The 18360-nt window shown below is 41.5% G+C and overlaps 1 protein-coding gene across 1 annotated transcript; it reads left to right on the forward strand.

The window, feature by feature from the left end:
* Positions 1–238: 238 nt before the first annotated feature.
* olfm3a (olfactomedin 3a) lies at positions 239–18107 on the forward strand. Its single transcript, XM_049030814.1, has 6 exons — positions 239–593; positions 6839–6982; positions 8051–8206; positions 12674–12893; positions 13862–13968; positions 15923–18107. Exons 1-6 carry the CDS (start codon positions 525–527, stop codon positions 16595–16597), a joined length of 1371 nt encoding a protein of 456 aa, XP_048886771.1. The 5' UTR covers positions 239–524; the 3' UTR covers positions 16598–18107.
* The last annotated feature ends 253 nt before the right edge of the window (positions 18108–18360 follow it).

Consider the following 18360-nt stretch of genomic DNA (forward strand, 5'->3'; position numbering starts at 1 on the left):
CAACAGACTATTTCTGATGGAGTTTTGTGTTTTACCTCAGTCAAATGCATTTAAAATACACAGTGATCTGTTATGTACAGATGAGACTTTAACGTTACATTTCTAATATAAATAATATGTCTCACACACGCACACGCGCAAACACTGACAGGGGCTAGGAACCGGGAAGGACATGTTAAATTTGGATTCATTCACCCCCCCCCTCCCTGAAATAAATAGACCTTCTACGCTGATGCACTTCGAGGTGGTGTACTGGAAGCGGGGAAGTTGTGATTGATCAGCACTGATTCCATAAGAACCACCAAATGATGTCATATCCGCCATAAAGCTTTTAAACCCCCTCTGCAGACATAAAGTTTTGACCCCGTGCCGTGGATGCGCTTGTTCAGCATTGACTGCACGCAGGAGCCCCCGACGAGGTGTAATGAAGCCCGATCGCTCCATCCTCCTCCATCGCCGGGCAAACAGCAGCAGCAGCAGCGTCCCGTCGTGAAGCCAGCGATTGCATTCGCGTCCCGTCCAGGATGCCCGCCACCGTCGGAGTGCTGGATTCTTTGCTCCTACTGACGCTCTTCGGCTTGTACCCGTCTATGGTGAGTCTGCAGCGCGCTATCCGCAGGCGTGGGACGCTGCTGGTGACTTTCTCCATGTCATGTTAGGAGCGCTGCATGCACTTCAGCACCCAAAACCGGGAGCGATGTAACAGGCGCAGAAACAGGGAATTGGAAGAGAATTGTGCTGAATTACATTAGGCATGTTCACGAAATAAATCTGGTTTAGGTTATTGTATAATTATTTAAGCGCTGGTTTCAGTTTGATCAGTTGTGTTTAACTGGATCAAAGTGTTGTACAGCGCAGTCCTTCTCCACTTCTATACATGTAAACGTGCAATTCATTAAAAGCGTCTTTTTTTGTTATTTAAATACCCTAAATAATGTCGATCATTGTCGCGTTAAGATGTGATCTCGGGGGTGCTGTTAATTATTTTTTATTCCTAAATGATAAAGTGTGCATTATTCACGCGATGACATAAAACGCACTTAAATGTAAACTGTGCATGTAATCTGTATTTGCTGATTATAGAATTTCTAAATGCCGCTGTGACGCAGTAAAATATCTTTTCTTTTTACTGGAACCCATTCTGGCGAATGTCTCCTTAATTTTATGCTGCTCACTTTGAAGAAATGCGCCCTAAGGCTGCAGTTTCAGCCAGTCGTTACATGGACAGCAAGACCCGGGAATTAAATTAATAAAACGATGTAATGCATTGAACTCAACGTAAACGGCGGCGTTTAGTAATTTATTAACGATGTGCGTGTCCGTTTTTAAAAGGCTGTAACCCTTTAAAACACTGGCACATTTTGCCGTAAATGCGTTCCTTGATTTTTTTTATTTGCCCCCGCAACTACGTGTCTCAGTTTTGGGCGCGTTTGGCAGAACAGCGGGGATGTTTGAGCGCAGAAACATGCCCGCAATACTTGTAATTGAAATACGAAATGGACAGCAATAGTACTATAGGGTGTAAAACTGAGTGCTGTTTCACTAATTAACTGTTACATTGCCGGTATGCATCTGTAGTATTCTTTGATTACCACAGTTGTAATTGTCCAAAGTCGTGTTTTTACTATTTTTGTTGGTACTTGGCCCTTTATTCGTGTCCGTTGAGTACCGCTATTTTTAACTTAAATGTTTTTTCATTGATTTGGTTTCCACTCTGTAGCGTCAGGCAAACAATAGCAGATTTTTAAAGATTTGTCCTACTTTATGAATGCTTTAAGAAGATTTTTGTAAACATATATACACACGTCTAAAAAACTTGCATGACTAAACCGAAGAATAAATTATGTTTGGTAGCAAACAAAATGTGTTCATTTTTATTTACTTTTATTTTATTTTTGGGAATTATTATCCATTTAATGCAAGTTACAACCCATACATGAAATCTTTAATAATTTGCTTTTGTGGTGAAATGTAACATTGATATTTGACAGATTTAAAATTTTCCTTTCATTTATGCACCGGTCTTCCTCACTGCTTTTCCGAGATAGAAGTGTGGAGAGCAAGGAGCCCTGCACAGGAATTAGCATTTGGATTTACTGTTTTACTCATGCTGTAACATCCATCATCTTCCCAGCTCTCATCCTGGTCAGGGTTGCGATGGAACCTGGAGTCTGCTTTAACATTTATCTTCACATAATGTGTAACATTCTTTCAGTTATAGGTTTTGATTACTTGATACATACCACGTTATTAGATTAGTAGTAGCAGGACATTTTTACGGTGGCTGATTTCAGCTGATGACCTTTTCAATGCTCAAAAACTTAAGTGTTTGTAAATCTGAAGGGTGCTTTATTTCCTTTATATACCACTTTTCCACAAAAATGGCTACTACTGAACTACAGTCTTTGTAACGGAGGGAATTTTCTTGCTGGACTAAACAGAACTGAAGGAGCCGGTTTAAAAATCATGATGAAAGTGAGTATGGGGATGTGGACGAACATGAACAGACAGTATATCAAGCAAGAAGATGTCCTTCTTTCCCTGGGTATAGGAAGCAGATCTGCCGTTCTGTTCTTTCATCAAACCCAGCAAGAGACAGACTTGGAGAGGAAATATGTCATTATTAACGAAAATGGCAGGATGCCCACAGCAGTTCCTCACCTCATGCTAACGATCAGATTCTAAACAGAGTTCAGTCTTCTGGTTTCTGTTACAGAGAGAATAGAACTGATAACCTGTGTCACGGACGCGGGGCATGGTGCAGGCAAGGAAAGGATGATGATCCAAAGTGCGGCTCCAAGACGACAGGGGTTTATTTATAACAAAACACAAACCAGAAAATAAAGGAACCACGAGGGGTCAAAAGGTCGTAACAAAACACAGAGGGACACTAGTAAGGAGCAGGGCATCACAAGGAACAGAGCTAAAGGAACATAACTACACTAAACACAGGACTCCAATGCACACAGAAGCAAAGCACAAGATAAACTACATATGATACAATGGCCAACCAAGGGAGCTCAGCACAAGCAGGCACTAAAATACACAGATAACGGGGAGTAGCAAAAGGCAGGTGTGAATGTTCAAGCAATGAACCAATCAGAACAGACACTGGAAACAGGACACAGGTGGAATTAAGTAATAATTAACAAACACAGAACTATCCATCCATTTGCCAAACCGCTTATGCTACTGGGTCGCGGGGGGTCCGGAGCCTATCGCGGAAGCAATGGGCACGAGGCAGGGAACAACCCAGGATGGGGGGCCAGCCCATCACAGGGCACATTCACACACCCTTCACTCAAACATGCACACCTATGGGCAATTTAGTAACTCCAATTAGCCTCAGCATGTTTTTGGACTGTGGGGGGAAACCAGAGTCCCTGGAGGAAACCCCACGATGACATGGGGAGAACATGTAAACTCCACACACATGTGACCCAGGTGGAGACTCGAACCCGGGTCCCAGAGGTGTGAGGCAATAGTGCTAACCACTGCACCACCATGCCACCCCAACACAGCACTAAAAAGCTATAAACCTGGTACTAAGTAAAACGCTCTAGTAGGAAAATGAATGTGAAACATCCATCCATCCATTTTCCAAACCGCTTATCCTATTGGGTCGCGGGGGGTCCGGAGCCTACCCCGGAAGCAATGGGCACGAGGCAGGGAACAACCCAGGATGGGGGGCCAGCCCATCACAGGGCACACTCACACACCATTCACTCACACATGCACACCTATGGGCAATTTAGCAAGTCCAATTAGCTTCAGCATGTTTTTGGACTGTGGGGGGAAACCGGAGTACCCGGAGGAAACCCCACGACGACATGGGGAGAACATGCAAACTCCACACACATGTGACCCAGGCGGAGACTCGAACCCAGGTCCCAGAAGTGTGAGGTGACAGTGCTAACCACTGCACCACCATGCCGCCCCCAAACATGAAACAGAAGAATAATAATACAAAACCCAAACGGAAAATGAGGAGGGCAACCAAAGACAGGGAAACTCAAACAGGGAATGAGGAGGGCAACCAAAGACAGGGAAACTCAAACAGGGAATGAGGAGGACAACCAAAGACAGGGAATTAACCAAAACATGGGAGAAAACAAAATAACTGAAGGCTGGTCTGAAGCCAGTATCAAATCCAGGAGCTGAGGGTTACAGACTACATGCTACACACTCAACTCACTAAGCTATGCAGTGGTCTGAGAATGATGGAAAACACACTAGGGACCAAAGGCTAAAGACAAAAGGGGGAAAACGGGCAGAATGGCCAACCACGTCTGCTGGCCAATAACGTGGAAGATTCACAGAGGGCGGGGTCGGACAGCACAGACTCTAACACTGACTGAACTAGAGGTAATGCTTGTCAGTTTGAATGCTAAGGGTCTGCTATTTTGCTGTTAAGGAGAACATCAATCGTGACATTGTCATAGTACTGGTGTTTGTAATGTACCATGCCCAGAAAGGCCTCTTCATTATTTATTTACCGTGTTTTGGTACAAGAATGTGCTAAAAAAATAGGGACCCTTTTGTGGAGATGCTAAAGATGCTTCAGATTATCTGATAATGAACGTCCCGGTTCATTGGTTTTGCGGTTATGTTCTGACCTTGACCAAAAACCACAGTCTTATATTGGTGGGAGCGCCTTGAGTATTTACTTTGCTGTCATGGATTAATCAGAGTTTGATTTATCGACGAGAGGTACTAAAACAGCTTACATAAGCAGAACAATCGATAACAGACCAGTGTTATTCAATATGTATCTTGGTCAGAATAACTGAATTATTTTCCTTCTTGCAGCTCTGCTTGGAAAATGCCTCTCGACATGGCACTTTAATTTTGTTCACTGGGCTTCGGCTCAAGTGTGTGTCACCCTGGGAACCGACCCTCCGGCAGCCTGACTGGACTGGGGGACATGATATTGTGGCACGGGAATATTTAGTCTTCTATCAGGTTCCAGTATCATGAGAACCATGTGACCGATTCATACATTTCAACCAAATAAATGACCTCCTTTGTTCTCCGCTGATCACCTCCGTTCCGAATTTCTGTCGTCAGGTCCGATCCGGCCTGCAAACAGCATCCTGCAGCTGACAGTGTGAGCACTAACAGCAGCCACTAACTGTGTTTAAAGGGAGATTACGGCTGATTTCCTTGTATCAAGTTCCCCAGAACAGCTTGGTCAGGTAGCCAATATTCCAATTGCGACGCATCTGATAAGAGTAATCTCTGAAACGGCATGAAAATGTTCCGTCACCTCGTGTTCAAAAGGTGGAATATTTTAGATGAGCATCTTGAAATAGGAGCCAGGCTGTGCGTGTACAGTGATTGAAATAATTCCCTCAAGAACCCAATGCATAAGAGTGGGAATCACATTTTCTTGGCGCACTAATGCATCTATAAATGCACCCTCATGTTAGGAAGAACGGAAATCAGACCACACTTAACAATGAGATTAACAATTTATTAAGAAGCAGATTCTAAGGTGACTTACATAAAAAACAGAAACTCCTCAGCACCCAAAGTGATTTATGCAAGACGCCTACACAGTGTGTGGTTTTTAAGATGCTAATTTTCTTTACCACATAACAGCAAAAAGTCTTGATTTCTTTTGTACTGTGGCTTCATTAGGCCTGAATAACATAAGGGCCAGTGTTATTCCATGTTTCGCTGGAGGCATCGTGCATGGTGTAGAGGCTGGAGGAGGATCTGCTATGTCTACCGCTGCGTCTGTCTCTCTGACAGCTGCATTTTGGGTGCTAAGTCTGTAAGCTTTGTTTCGTTACGCACCATGATGGTGCAGAGGTGAACACATCAACACATGCAGTTTGTTGTAATGCTTTGGTGCATAAAGGTCATGTCCTTCATGGCTGATCATTCAGTGGTACTTCATGAAGTGTGTGAATTCAAACCTTAAACTGGTCTCACACGCTTCAGTGATGCGAATATGACAAACCTGAAAAAGACAAAAGAAGTTGATAGTGGTGACAATAAATACTCTGTCTTTTTTTTCCCAAAATTCGCTACAATAAAAGTTCTTTCCAAAAGTTCTAGTTCTTTCCATTTATCATACATTTATGGCAAACCCAAATCGCAAATAAATGTCTTTCTTCGCTGCTTGTTTTTTTTTAAGCCTGGGAGTAGTGGCTTGTATGGAATGAGGTCTGAGATATTGACATTTGCCTTACTTGATGGTGGGGAAAAAATAAATAAACCAGAATAAAATCCTTTTTTTTTCACAGATCGATACAAAACACTCCCTTAGACATTTGCAGGCAGAAAATGAGGGAGAAATTCTCAAGGCAGACGCTTCCCCAAATTACAAGCTTTCAAAAACACTGAAATAACAAACAGCCCTTTTTGGATGAAAACCACCAGTAAATACAAAACGTGACAAACTGCAGTTTCTTCCGTTTTATTGTGCAAAAAGTTTGACTCCGTGTGCATCCATGAAGGGGATTGTATTCCTCCTACAATTCTTCCATAGATTTTTCTTAACAGAATACTAAGGGTTGGTTGCTTTTTATTTTCCTTTATTTCGTATCCTATATTTGTGGTAAATTTATTGCTAGGATCCCAATCCACTGTGTATGGGTCTTTCCTGCCAAATTGTTTGTGAAATATGATCTACGATGCATGAAAAAAGATGAAAGTGAATTAACTAGATGGTGTGCGCCTTAACGAAGATGAATAGCTCTCCGAGGTTTGTGTGTCATTTCTTAAATCATCTGAGCACTTGTTGTGTGCAAATGCACGAGCACAGACCCCGATGATGTCACCACGAAATAGCGGCTGAGTTTCTTTGATGGCTTCTGGTGTCTCTCCGCAGACTCTCGGGCCCAGGGAGGGTTGGCAGGTGTACAGCTCGGCCCAGGATGCGGATGGGCGCTGCGTCTGCACCGTGGTGGCCCCCGAGCTGAACCTCTGCTCCAGAGATGCCAAGAGCAGGCAGCTCCGGCAGCTTCTGGAGAAGGTGTGCATCTAAAGCGACCTCAGGGCCGGCATGACGAGCACCGCATGCATCTTAATGTTCAGAGGAAGAGGGAGCATTGTGTTCTCACAGCGGCCCGAGTGCCTTTCATTCAGAGTGACGAATGTGAGCCCAACTGCAGAGCTTTGCACTCATAATGGAGTGAACATGGTGTCCTGGAGTGGAAATAAACCTCCAACGCAATGAGAAGCCATACAGAGTAAAAATAAATATGATGTTCACTGCATTTACATCATACGATGACCAGTATTCTCTTCGCTAAGAAATGAATGCAAGAGCCAATCTACAGGCTGGAGTTAACTATATTTAAATGGTACAACACATAAATCTGGGCCCCATTTACTTTTGTAAATACTTTAATTTGATATTAAAATTAGCAATAAACTGTAATTTACAATCCTGCAAATAAAATGTCTTTTTTTCTTCAGAAACTGTTCTTTGCCATTTTAATATGTATTAAAGAACAGTAGGAAACCCAGAATTATTGCAATAATAGTATCATAGCAGTTAAGGGGTTTTGATTATTCAACACCTCAGATGAGTCAGATCTGCATCTTTTTAAACAAGTCATATTTACATCCCTACCCAAGAGTAATATCTACATGTTTGTGTGAGTATCTATAGAGTGCAAGGTAACAAAAAACTTCCATAAAACTCCTTAAGTACTGTTTCTCACACCCCTAATTATTCATAAAGCTCTAAATGTGTTATTATGGTTTAGTATGTTATGTGTTTTTTATTGTAAATTAAATGGAATGACACACCACAGATGCCTGAAACCAGTAAGTAAATAGTAAACAGCTTGGTTTCTGATTAACTGCCATTTTGATTAGCATTGTTAATATTGCTACTGTGTCTTGAGGGAGTGAAGTGCAGAGTATTTATGTTTTAATCTTTAAGTGTGCTTTAGATTGTAGTACAGAACACGACAGCAACAAGGTCTGCCTTCATGAGTAGTTGGACTCGCTTAATGAGGTCAGGTTTAAAATATGTGTTTCTGGGGAGGGGAAGGGGCTCTTAACACCTCGTGTTTCGTTGAAAACTCAATAGGTGCAAAACATGTCGCAGTCCATTGAAGTTCTGAACCTGCGGACCCAGAGGGATTTTCAGTATGTAATGAAGATGGAAACGCAGATGAAAGGCCTGAGAAATAAATTCAGGCAGGTTGAGGAGGACAGGAGGACATTGATGAGCAGGTACTTTCAGGTAAGGCCTCCTTTCATCACCGGGCTCTGTCATATTTATCTCAATTTTGTCTAAAGGTTGCAATTGACATAGCAAGTGTAATATTATTTATAGGGCGATCGTGCATGTATTGTTAAAATTAAAAATATAATAGACATGATGAAGAATAAAATACAATGATCAAAACATCTTTGCGTGTGCATGAAAGCTGTTCTTAATCACAGGTTTAACAGAAGCTGCACCTAACCGGCAGAGGCTAAGCGATCTGGCCTGTTTTATCCATTGACATAGAATCACTTTTACTGAAGTAGAAACATTGTCAGCTTTCAAGTGTCAAATACATCCTGTTTCTTGGGGGGAAAAAAAACACCGGATATCCATTTTAACGCCATAAGTTGTCTGTCTAAATTATTCCTCCTAATTGGCCTCTGAAGCAATAAGCAGCATAAAAGTAAGCAGGAATTTAATCAGTCACTTAAGAAATAGTTTTCACTACAGTTTTCAATTTAATGCCTCATTCAAGGCCCCGTTTTTCTAATGTGCTGTGTGCTTAATAGAAGTTACAGAATGAAGGCATCAAGACACAGACCCAACTTTTCAGTCCCAATACCAATAAGAATACCTGGGCTTTGGGTATCGGCTGATACCGAGTACTGATCCGATACCAATGTTTAATTAATAAGCTGCATGCTACACTTGTGGAAGAGACTGGGATCATTCTTGTAACATCAGGCTTGACTTAAACATTCTTTTTCTAACTTTGTAAAACAAAATATAACAAATATATTCATATACATTTACTGAACTGTTATTTTTAAATAAAAATTTAAATAATAAATAACAGTTCGGTAAATGTGTGTTTATATACATATTTACCTGAATTATTATTATTTATTTGCTCAGTCATTTATATCAGGATTCCTAGTTCTCAGCTTTAGCGTCTCTGCAAAGGTACGAAACCTTTGCTGTAAGGGTATTTTGGGCGTGAATAAATAATTTATCCAAATAAAAATAAATTTTACATTTTCAAGAAGTACATCACATACAAGCTTGTTATTTTTTTATCTTTCTAATTTTCCTTGACAATGAAGTAAATCATTTTACTTTCCATCCTTATAATGCAAACATTGGTTTGATCTTCTCTTTTTTTGCCAGTTAATCAAACTCGCCTTCATTCCAAAAGCAATGCATTATAACACAGAGCAGCAGCAACATACTTAGTTTTCTAGCACATTTTTGTTAGATTTTCCTGAGACATTGGAGAGGAGATGAACCTGGTTTAGCATTTCATAGATTTGTAGCAGACCCATAAAGATGCAGTAAGCGGACTGCAATGGCCAGACTGGAGAATTGGTAGCCCACGGAATAGATTTTTGTGTATTACTTATTTTTTTATTAAAATTAGATTTTAGTTTGCAGTCCATTCAATTTGTGACATTTTTTCATTTTCGGAACCTGTTTAAGGGCAAGTCCAAGTGAACTTTAAGTAAAAATGAAATTTAAAAAATTGATTTGAATTATATAGTGATAATAATGACTTAATATGAAAAAAAATCACGATAAAATATCTTACCATATCATCCAGCCCTAGGCTGATATCAGAATTGATTTACACGCTGTTGTTTTATGTACTGTTAGACATTGACATTGCAGACTAATAAGATAAGGATAAAATTCTCGCCTTACGATTAGGAAGTGATTTTTTTTTCAGAAATTTCCCATACACCAGTCCTGTGTACATGACCAGCCAGAATGTGAATAGCGATCTTCGGGTAACAGCAGTACTACACGCCCCCGATGCAGGTAAAACAAAGTAAGGTAATTTTAATAAACTTTAATACTTCCAACAATGGACGTTTTGAAAAGAAGACAGATTATGGATTTAGCCAGCATTTTTTTCATGATTCTATAGTAAGATTTCAGCGAGATATAAACTGAAACAGACGTAAAAAGTACGCCAACGATGCACTCGACCCCAGAGCATAGCAGAGCAATATTCGTACAATAAGACACAGTGAAAAAGTGCATCATATGGTCCGAAAAATATGGTAACTTCTTGACAAGCCAACTTCTAGCATGAAATACGCCCAAACTACTAACTTCATAGCTCCGTCCATGCTATGTTAGCTTTCCTTCTAGCAAAATGTACAGGTCTATCAATGTACTGTGAACGCATGAGGTAATAAGGGCATGTGGACATAAACTTACAATAACATAGAACTGAACTGAATGGTTCGGCCCCATTGTCACTATACCCAATCCAGCTATTTCAGTCAGTATTGGACTGATAGCATTGGATTGGTCCATCTGTCAGGGTTGCGCGGTGAGCGGGTAAGCAGACAGGCAGGCAAGCGGGCAGGAAGCAGGCAAGGAGGCGAAAACTGGGGATTTATTACGGAGCAGGATAGAACGGGACAAAAGACTAATACTGACCTCGACTAACATCAATGACGGACCAAAACCAAGGCAAGACATGGACTGAAATAGACAAGACTGGCCGAAAATAATCGGACACAGCTGGACAAGATCAGGGAAACACATGTGGATAATCAGGGGGCGTGGCACACACGAGGATCGGATGAGCTGGGCATGACAGCATCCCTACAGCGTCAAAAGCAACCCACTGTAACCCGAAGTGTACATTAGTGCTGTATCAAAAAGGCGTTAATACAAACAATAAATAGTGTCCACCATTTCCCCAGCAACCACCACAATGGCTTTTAATTAGAGGTGCAACGGATCACAAAGCATGCGGTTTGGATCATATCACGGTTTTCAAGTCGGATCGCAATGTTTTTCGGATGAGCAAAAAAAGAGGGTGGATAAATGTAAATTTGCTCTCAATTTATTACTTAAATATCTTAAAGGGACAGTTCACCCCAGAACTGAAAAATGAGGGGCTGTAGTGCTATCTATTCACAGACCAATTGTATCACTGCACAGAGGATATGCGCACCAGCACCCTGGCGGTATCTTCTGCGCAGGGATATGATTGGTGTGTGGTGTTCGTAGAAGAAAATAGTTCCTACATTAAACTGCTCACTACGAAGTCTGCGGATTTCTTTGAGTAATTGGGTCATTATTTCTGGTAAGAGACACTACTGTATTTTTTTGACACTTTAATCACTACAGAAAGAATGCCATGCAGTACCATTATATACCTGAGAAGCCGGCATTTCTACGGCCAACATCTACGAAACTAGGCAACTCCCAGCAGAACAACTTTGATAGATAGATTAAATGTCTTGTCATGTGGAAATCACGACTTATTTACCTTTGATCTCAAAATACCCGGAGTTGATTTCTCAAGATCATGAGTTATTGTTTTGAGATCTCAAAATAATAAAACTTGTTTTCTTGGGAAAGCTAAAGTTAGTAATTAAACATGCAGACAATGTTTGTCAAGACATACAGGCAAGCAGATTCCACAAAAAATACAATTGAATGCTATTGAATCCGCAGTTTTTTTTTATTGCGTTCCCATTGAAAATTGCCCCCCATGTGCTACACATAAGGGGGGTATTCTCCCCCATTGCGAGAAATGAATTTTAAGCTATGAATGCATGTCCTCTGAGGACTTCCACAGCATCGAGATTTAGGAAATTATTACTTTAAAATGTAACAGAGTCAGTAAAACTATTTCACACTTTTATGGTTAAACTTTGCAATTAATTTGAGGTTTACATGCGTACCGAACTGTGGGGGGGGGGGGGGGGGGGATCTGTATGGATCACGGAGCACATCACTACTTTTAATTCTCAGAAATATATTACAGGAGCTTAGAACCAGCCAAAGTCCATTGATGAGACATGACAGCTGCTGTAGTAAGATCAGTGGATACCAGATGGTCTCTGTAAAGCCATTTTCGGTTTGTTCTACAATGATGTGGAAGCCCCAGACATCCAGGCCTTGTGCAGTGTGGCCAGCTCTGGGCCCGACTGCCAAATTCTGCTCAATGCCATCTTTGATGTTTGCCTGTTCTGACCAGTTGGTCATCAGTGGACTTGCGATGGCTGTTTCGCAAACCATGATGACCCTTCTGAAGGGTAACAGCAGGTTTGACGCCGAGGCACAAGGCCTCTGCAAGCGTGGGAAGCGATTAAGAGCACAAATCTTCAGTGTCTGTGGGGTCACAGTGTTCCTACATCTCAGCTTTTATTCAAGAAGGGGAAGAATCTATTTGTACAGTAATGTGATGTCTCAGGATTATTGCCTCTGAATTTGAATTACCTTTGTACTTATGGGAAAGTCGAACCCCTCCCTACATCAGAAAGTGCTATGAAACCAATGCCAGTGTGTTATGAATATCGAAATTACTGAAGAGTGAATATCATGGGGTCTTCGGAATGTAAGAACCATCTGCCCAATGATATTTGAAGAATATCCGAGACAGAGAGTAATATGTTATCATCACGTTCGATTTCTGATCCCACCACGTTGAAGTAAGATGTGGTCATGATTATTCCAGTCCCGTAATGCCCTTCCCAGGAGCTGAAGGAGAAGATGGATGAGCTGAAGCCTTTGATTCCGGTTCTGGAGCAGTACAAGACGGACGCCAAGCTCATCTCACAGTTCAAAGAGGAGATCCGGAACCTGTCGGCAGTGCTGACGGGCATCCAGGAGGAGATTGGGGCATTCGACTATGAGGAGCTTCATCACAGGGTGCTCGGCCTGGAGGGCAGGCTGAGGGACTGCATGAGCAAACTGAGTGAGCAGACTGCCTCTCCAGAACATTCTCACTGACTTCAGAGCAGATCAGAGGACAGCTTCTCTCATAGGGCAGACTGCAGTGCCCCGGCTCTTAGCAAAGCACGTTTATCCTATTTAACCCTTTATACATTCAATATAATGCCGGCATACCGAATTATAAAATATATGTTGTGCTTTTAGGGGCGGCATGGTGGTGCAGTGGTTAGCACTGTTGCCTCACACCTCTGGGATCCGGGTTCGAGTCTCCGCCTGGGTTACATGTATGTGGAGTTTGCATGTTCTCCCCATGTCGTCGTGGGGTTTCCTCCGGGTACTCCGGTTTCCCCCCACAGTCCAAAAACATGCTGAGGCTAATTGAAGTTGCTAAATTGCCCATAGGTGTGAATGTGTGCGTGAATGGTGTGTGAGTGTGCCCTGCGATGGGCTGGCCCCCCATCCTGGGTTGTTCCCTGCCTCGTGCCCATTGCTTCCGGGATAGGCTCCGGACCCCCCGCGACCCAGTAGGATAAGCAGTTTGGAGGATGGATGGATGCTGTGCTTTTACCTATTTGATAAATGACCACAAATGATTTTGTTGCTCAAATAATAAACATAATCTAATGCTTCTTTTACTTAAAAATGTGTCCTAAATACTTTTGAGAAATATCTGGATGCAGTAATTCTGCCCGTTATGCAAAGCGCTATGCACAGCAGTACTGGTAGATGCCAAGAAGCTTCACGGAAAGAAAGGATGCAGCTGTGCAGTTTCTGTTCATTTTAAATGCCGTAGCGGGACACATGTGATGACCCAGGAGAGATCCCGCTATGCATTTCCTCTGTTACTTTCAGGTCAAACGGGAAATTTCACATTCATCCGTTAGTATAATATTCACATTGCAGTGAATCCATCCAGGTGCAGGAGCATGAAATTGGCTTCAAGAAACTAGTGAGGAAAAATATCTTATCTGTGTGTTTCATTATAAACAGCATGTGGAAAATTAATGAAAATCAGCGGACCAATAACAATAAAGACGTCCGGAACGAGGTTTGGGGCATGGATGACGGACCCCCTGGCATCTTCGCGGAGCAACAGGGTGAGTTTCTTTGGCCTTGTGTTTGTCTTGTAAAAAAGTTGCGATGCTGTGTAAAATATGAATAAGTACAGAATGCAATGATTTGCAAATCATATAAACCCATATTTAATTGAAAATACAATAAAGACAACGCGTCAAATGTTGAAACTGAGAAACATTATTGTTTTTTGACAAATATATGCTTAATTTGAATTTGATTCCAGCAATAAGTCTCAAAGTTGGTATTAGGGCAACAAAAGACTTGAAAAGTTGTACAATGGTAAAACAAAACACCTGGTTGAATATCTCACAACTGCTTAGTTCAGTTGACAACAGGTCAGTAAGATGACTGGGCATAAAAAGAGCCTCCCAGAGAGAAAGAGTCTCTGTGCACTAAAGATGGGAATAGATTCACCACTCTGTGAAAGACTGTGTGGGCAAATGGTGCAATAATTTTGCAAAGAATTTGGGAATTTCATCATCTATGGTATATAATATCATTAAAAGATACAGAGAATCCGGAGAAATCTCTGTACGTAAGGGACAAAGTCGAAAACGAAGATTGGATAGCCATGATCTTCAGGTCCTCAGGGTGCGCTGCATTAAAAACAAACAGGGTTCTGTAGTGGAAATCACTGCATGGGCTCAGCGACAGTACTGAAAACCATTGTGTGTGAATGCAGTTTGTCGCTGAATTTACAAATGCAGGATGAAACTCTACCATGCAAAGAAGAATCCGTATCTAAACATGATCTAGAAACTTCTCTGGGCCCGAGCTCATTTAAGATGGACTGAGGCAAAATGGAAAACTGTCTTGTAGTCTGACAAATCAAAATTTCAAATTCTTTTTGGAAATCATGGGCATTGCATCCTCCGGGCTCAAGAGGAGAGGGACCATCCAGCTTTTTATCAGCGGACAGTTCAAAAGCTTGTATCCGTGATGGTACAGTATGGGGGTGCATTAGTGCTCTTGGCTTGGGTACCTTCCACATCTGAGAAGGCACCGTTAAATCTGAATATATACAGGTTTTGGCCCAAAATATGCTACCATCCAGACAACGTCTCTTTCAGAGAAGACAATGTATATGTCAGCAAGACAATGGCAAACCGCATTCTGCATGTATTACAACAGCATGGCTCTGTAGAAGAAGAGTCCGAGTGTTAGACTGGCCTGCCTGCAGTCCAGATCTGTCACCCACTGAAAACATTCAGTGCATCAAACGAAAAATGTGACAAAGGAGACCCTGAACTGTTGAGCAGTTGAAATCGTATATCAGGCAAGAATGGGACGACATTTCACTTTCAAAACTCCAGCAACTGGTCTCAGTTCCCAAACATTTACAGGGTTTTGTTAAAAGAAGAGGTGATGCAACACAGCGGTAAACACACCCCTGTCCCAGCTTTTGTGTTGCTGTCATCAAGTTCAAATTGAGCATTTATTTGTTATAAAACAATGAAATTTCTCAGTTTCAACAGCTGATATGTTGTATTTGTTATATTTTCAAATAAATATGGGTTTATATCATTTGTAAATCATTGTATTCTGATTTTATGTACATTTTACAAAGCACCCCAACGTTTTTGGAAATAGGATTATATTTACACAGATGACCTTCTCTTTATTTGGGTTTATTTACTGAGCATTTATAGATGCGAACAGCATGTGAGAAATCAACCTGTAATCAGCACTGCTGACTTATGCCAGGAAGCTCACGGTGGTTTTGACCAGTTAAATTCACAGGTAGTCCTGAAGGTCTGAAAGGACCAGCACTTACTGTACTGCAGCTAAACGTGTTCAATTTGAACCTGAACATAACTGCTACAAACGTCAGGAGGGTCCTGGGGAAACACGTAACTTTCACCTGTATTAGCAAGTTAAGATGGGAGATATCTTTGCATGAAAGGGTCAGCTGAATAACTGGATGCGAAAGGGATGGCTTCTTGCTCAGGCAGCTGGTGCTCTTCTCCACTACAGGTCTGGTACATGGACAGTTACACCAACAACAAGATCGTGCGTGAGTACAAGTCCATGGCGGACTTCGTGTCGGGGGTGGAGTCTCGCACCTACAGCCTTCCCTTCAAGTGGGCTGGGACCAACCACGTCGTCTACAACGGCTCCCTGTACTACAACAAGTATCAGAGCAACATCATCATCAAGTACAGCTTCGAGACAGGCCGGGTGCTAGTGGAACGGCCCCTGGAGTACGCAGGATTTCACAACGTGTACCCCTACACGTGGGGCGGCTTCTCAGACATTGACCTCATGGCCGACGAACTGGGCCTATGGGCCGTGTACGCCACCAACCAGAACGCCGGCAACATCGTCATCGGCCAGCTGGATCCTCAGAGCCTGGACGTCCTGAAGACCTGGAACACAGAGTACTCCAAGAGGAATGCCGGGGAGTCCTTCATGATCTGCGGCACCTTGTACATCACCAATTCCCATTTGACTGGAGCCAAGGTCTACTACTCTTACTCCACCAAGACATCAACCTACGAGTACACGGACATCCCGTTCCATAACCAGTACTTTCACATCTCCATGCTCGACTATAACGCTCGGGAGAGGGTCCTCTATGCTTGGAACAACGGCCATCAGGTCTTGTTCAATGTTACACTTTTCCACATTATTAAAACTGATGACTCTTAACATTGTACATTATGACATGATAATCAAATGTGATGGACTTTTTTAACTATTTGTTTTTTGCAAATTGGACAATATTTTCATCTTTATGGAAGGATTGTCTTGTCTAAAGTATTTATTTTGTTTTAAAGCAGAAGCGATAGCATATTACTACTTGTTCAGATTATTGTTCTTTATATGTTTCAAATCCCAGCTGTAAAATACTTGTTCCTTCAGAGCTCTGAGCTAAATAAGGAGAATACTACTCCTCTTGTTTCTTTCATTTCTGTTGTAAATTCTCCCTCTAACTAATTCCTGAAAAATCAACACATTTAAATGGGCCTAGGTGTATCTTTGAGCAGTTTGCAATGCGAGATCTTGCACAAAGAGATCTTGTGTGGTTTTTGCCCGGGTCTGACTTGGATACCATCCTCCAATTAAAAGTCATATTCAGAATGTGAAACCAAGTATTATTTGTGACACAGTGACATTGATTGGATTCTGGTTGGTCAGAATCATTATGTTGACCTGCTTGGCTGTTCCCTGATTTTAATGATGGAAAGCAGCAGTTGGGGTTCTCCCGCAAGTCCTCATAAATACTATCACACTGGTTTGGAATCTTTCCAGCTGACAGCAACCTGAATTATTACTCGACCGGTAACAGACAACACAGTTAAATAATGCATATCTTTAAAGTCTGCTATCTGTTTAAAACTCTACAACACCATTTAAAATAAACTAGAAAATAAATTTAAAAATAATTATTAAATCAAATGCCAATTTATTTTTAATTAACTAGGACTGCTGTGTTGGTCAGCTATTTTGCGCATAATGGCCACTGGTAAAATGTGAAGAGCAGACATTCCAAATGGCCTGTGTACCTTCGGGGTGTGTAGCAGCCTGGTGAGCTTCTCTGTCTCTTCTGCTGCCCTGATGCCCTTCACCATGCTCACGCAGAAGCTTGTGGTCACATGATCACATGGTCACATGATTAACTGGCCAAGGCATGATTGGCAGATTGGACCATGGGAGTGGGCACCAGTGCTCTTTCTGATATCCATGTTTCCTGCCCCATACAGTTGAATTTGACATCCAAAACCTGCTGGATTTAGTTTAGCAAGAAAGAGGCTCTGGAAGCTTTTGTGCATGAATGTCAAAAGTGTTTGGCTGCATATTCTATTCTGCTATGTGTGTCATTTCCATATGCTGTTTTCACAGTGATATTTTGTTTGGGAGCTTTGTGTTAGTGTTTAACAAACACTGTTTGAGTACTTGGTGACATGAAAAGCAACATATATACTTATATGGATTTGTGACAAATCGAGTAAAAATGTATAGCACCTCAGCAATTTAGGTATGTCTCTGTGAGAGTAAACTGTTATTATTAATATGTATGCAGTGAGACTACTTTTTTAAAAAACATTTGTCTTTATATTTTTATTTCCTTTTAAGAAACCTGTTATTTTCTCTGTAAAGAGTTTATTTCTGTTTACATTAATAACCAGTCCACTGCAGTAAATGGAAAAGAATCACATTCGCTTTGGTTTTTTGTGAATATTTTCATGACATTGAATATTACATGACACAGAGGTGCAAAAAATGGAATATTACAAAAAGGTTTGGTGTTTAGCCTAAAACTGCAAATTAAACTGCAATACGATTAAAACATAAGTCAATTTCATATTGCATGATACATGATTCTTGCGAAATGGATGAAACGTGCCAAGTGACCAGAGTTGGGTAATTCAGGTCCAGAGAGTAAACGTCCAGACCGGGATTTTGTTTCA

Source organism: Brienomyrus brachyistius, chromosome 1 (genome assembly GCF_023856365.1).
Source record: "Brienomyrus brachyistius isolate T26 chromosome 1, BBRACH_0.4, whole genome shotgun sequence".
Classification (NCBI taxonomy): domain Eukaryota; kingdom Metazoa; phylum Chordata; class Actinopteri; order Osteoglossiformes; family Mormyridae; genus Brienomyrus; species Brienomyrus brachyistius.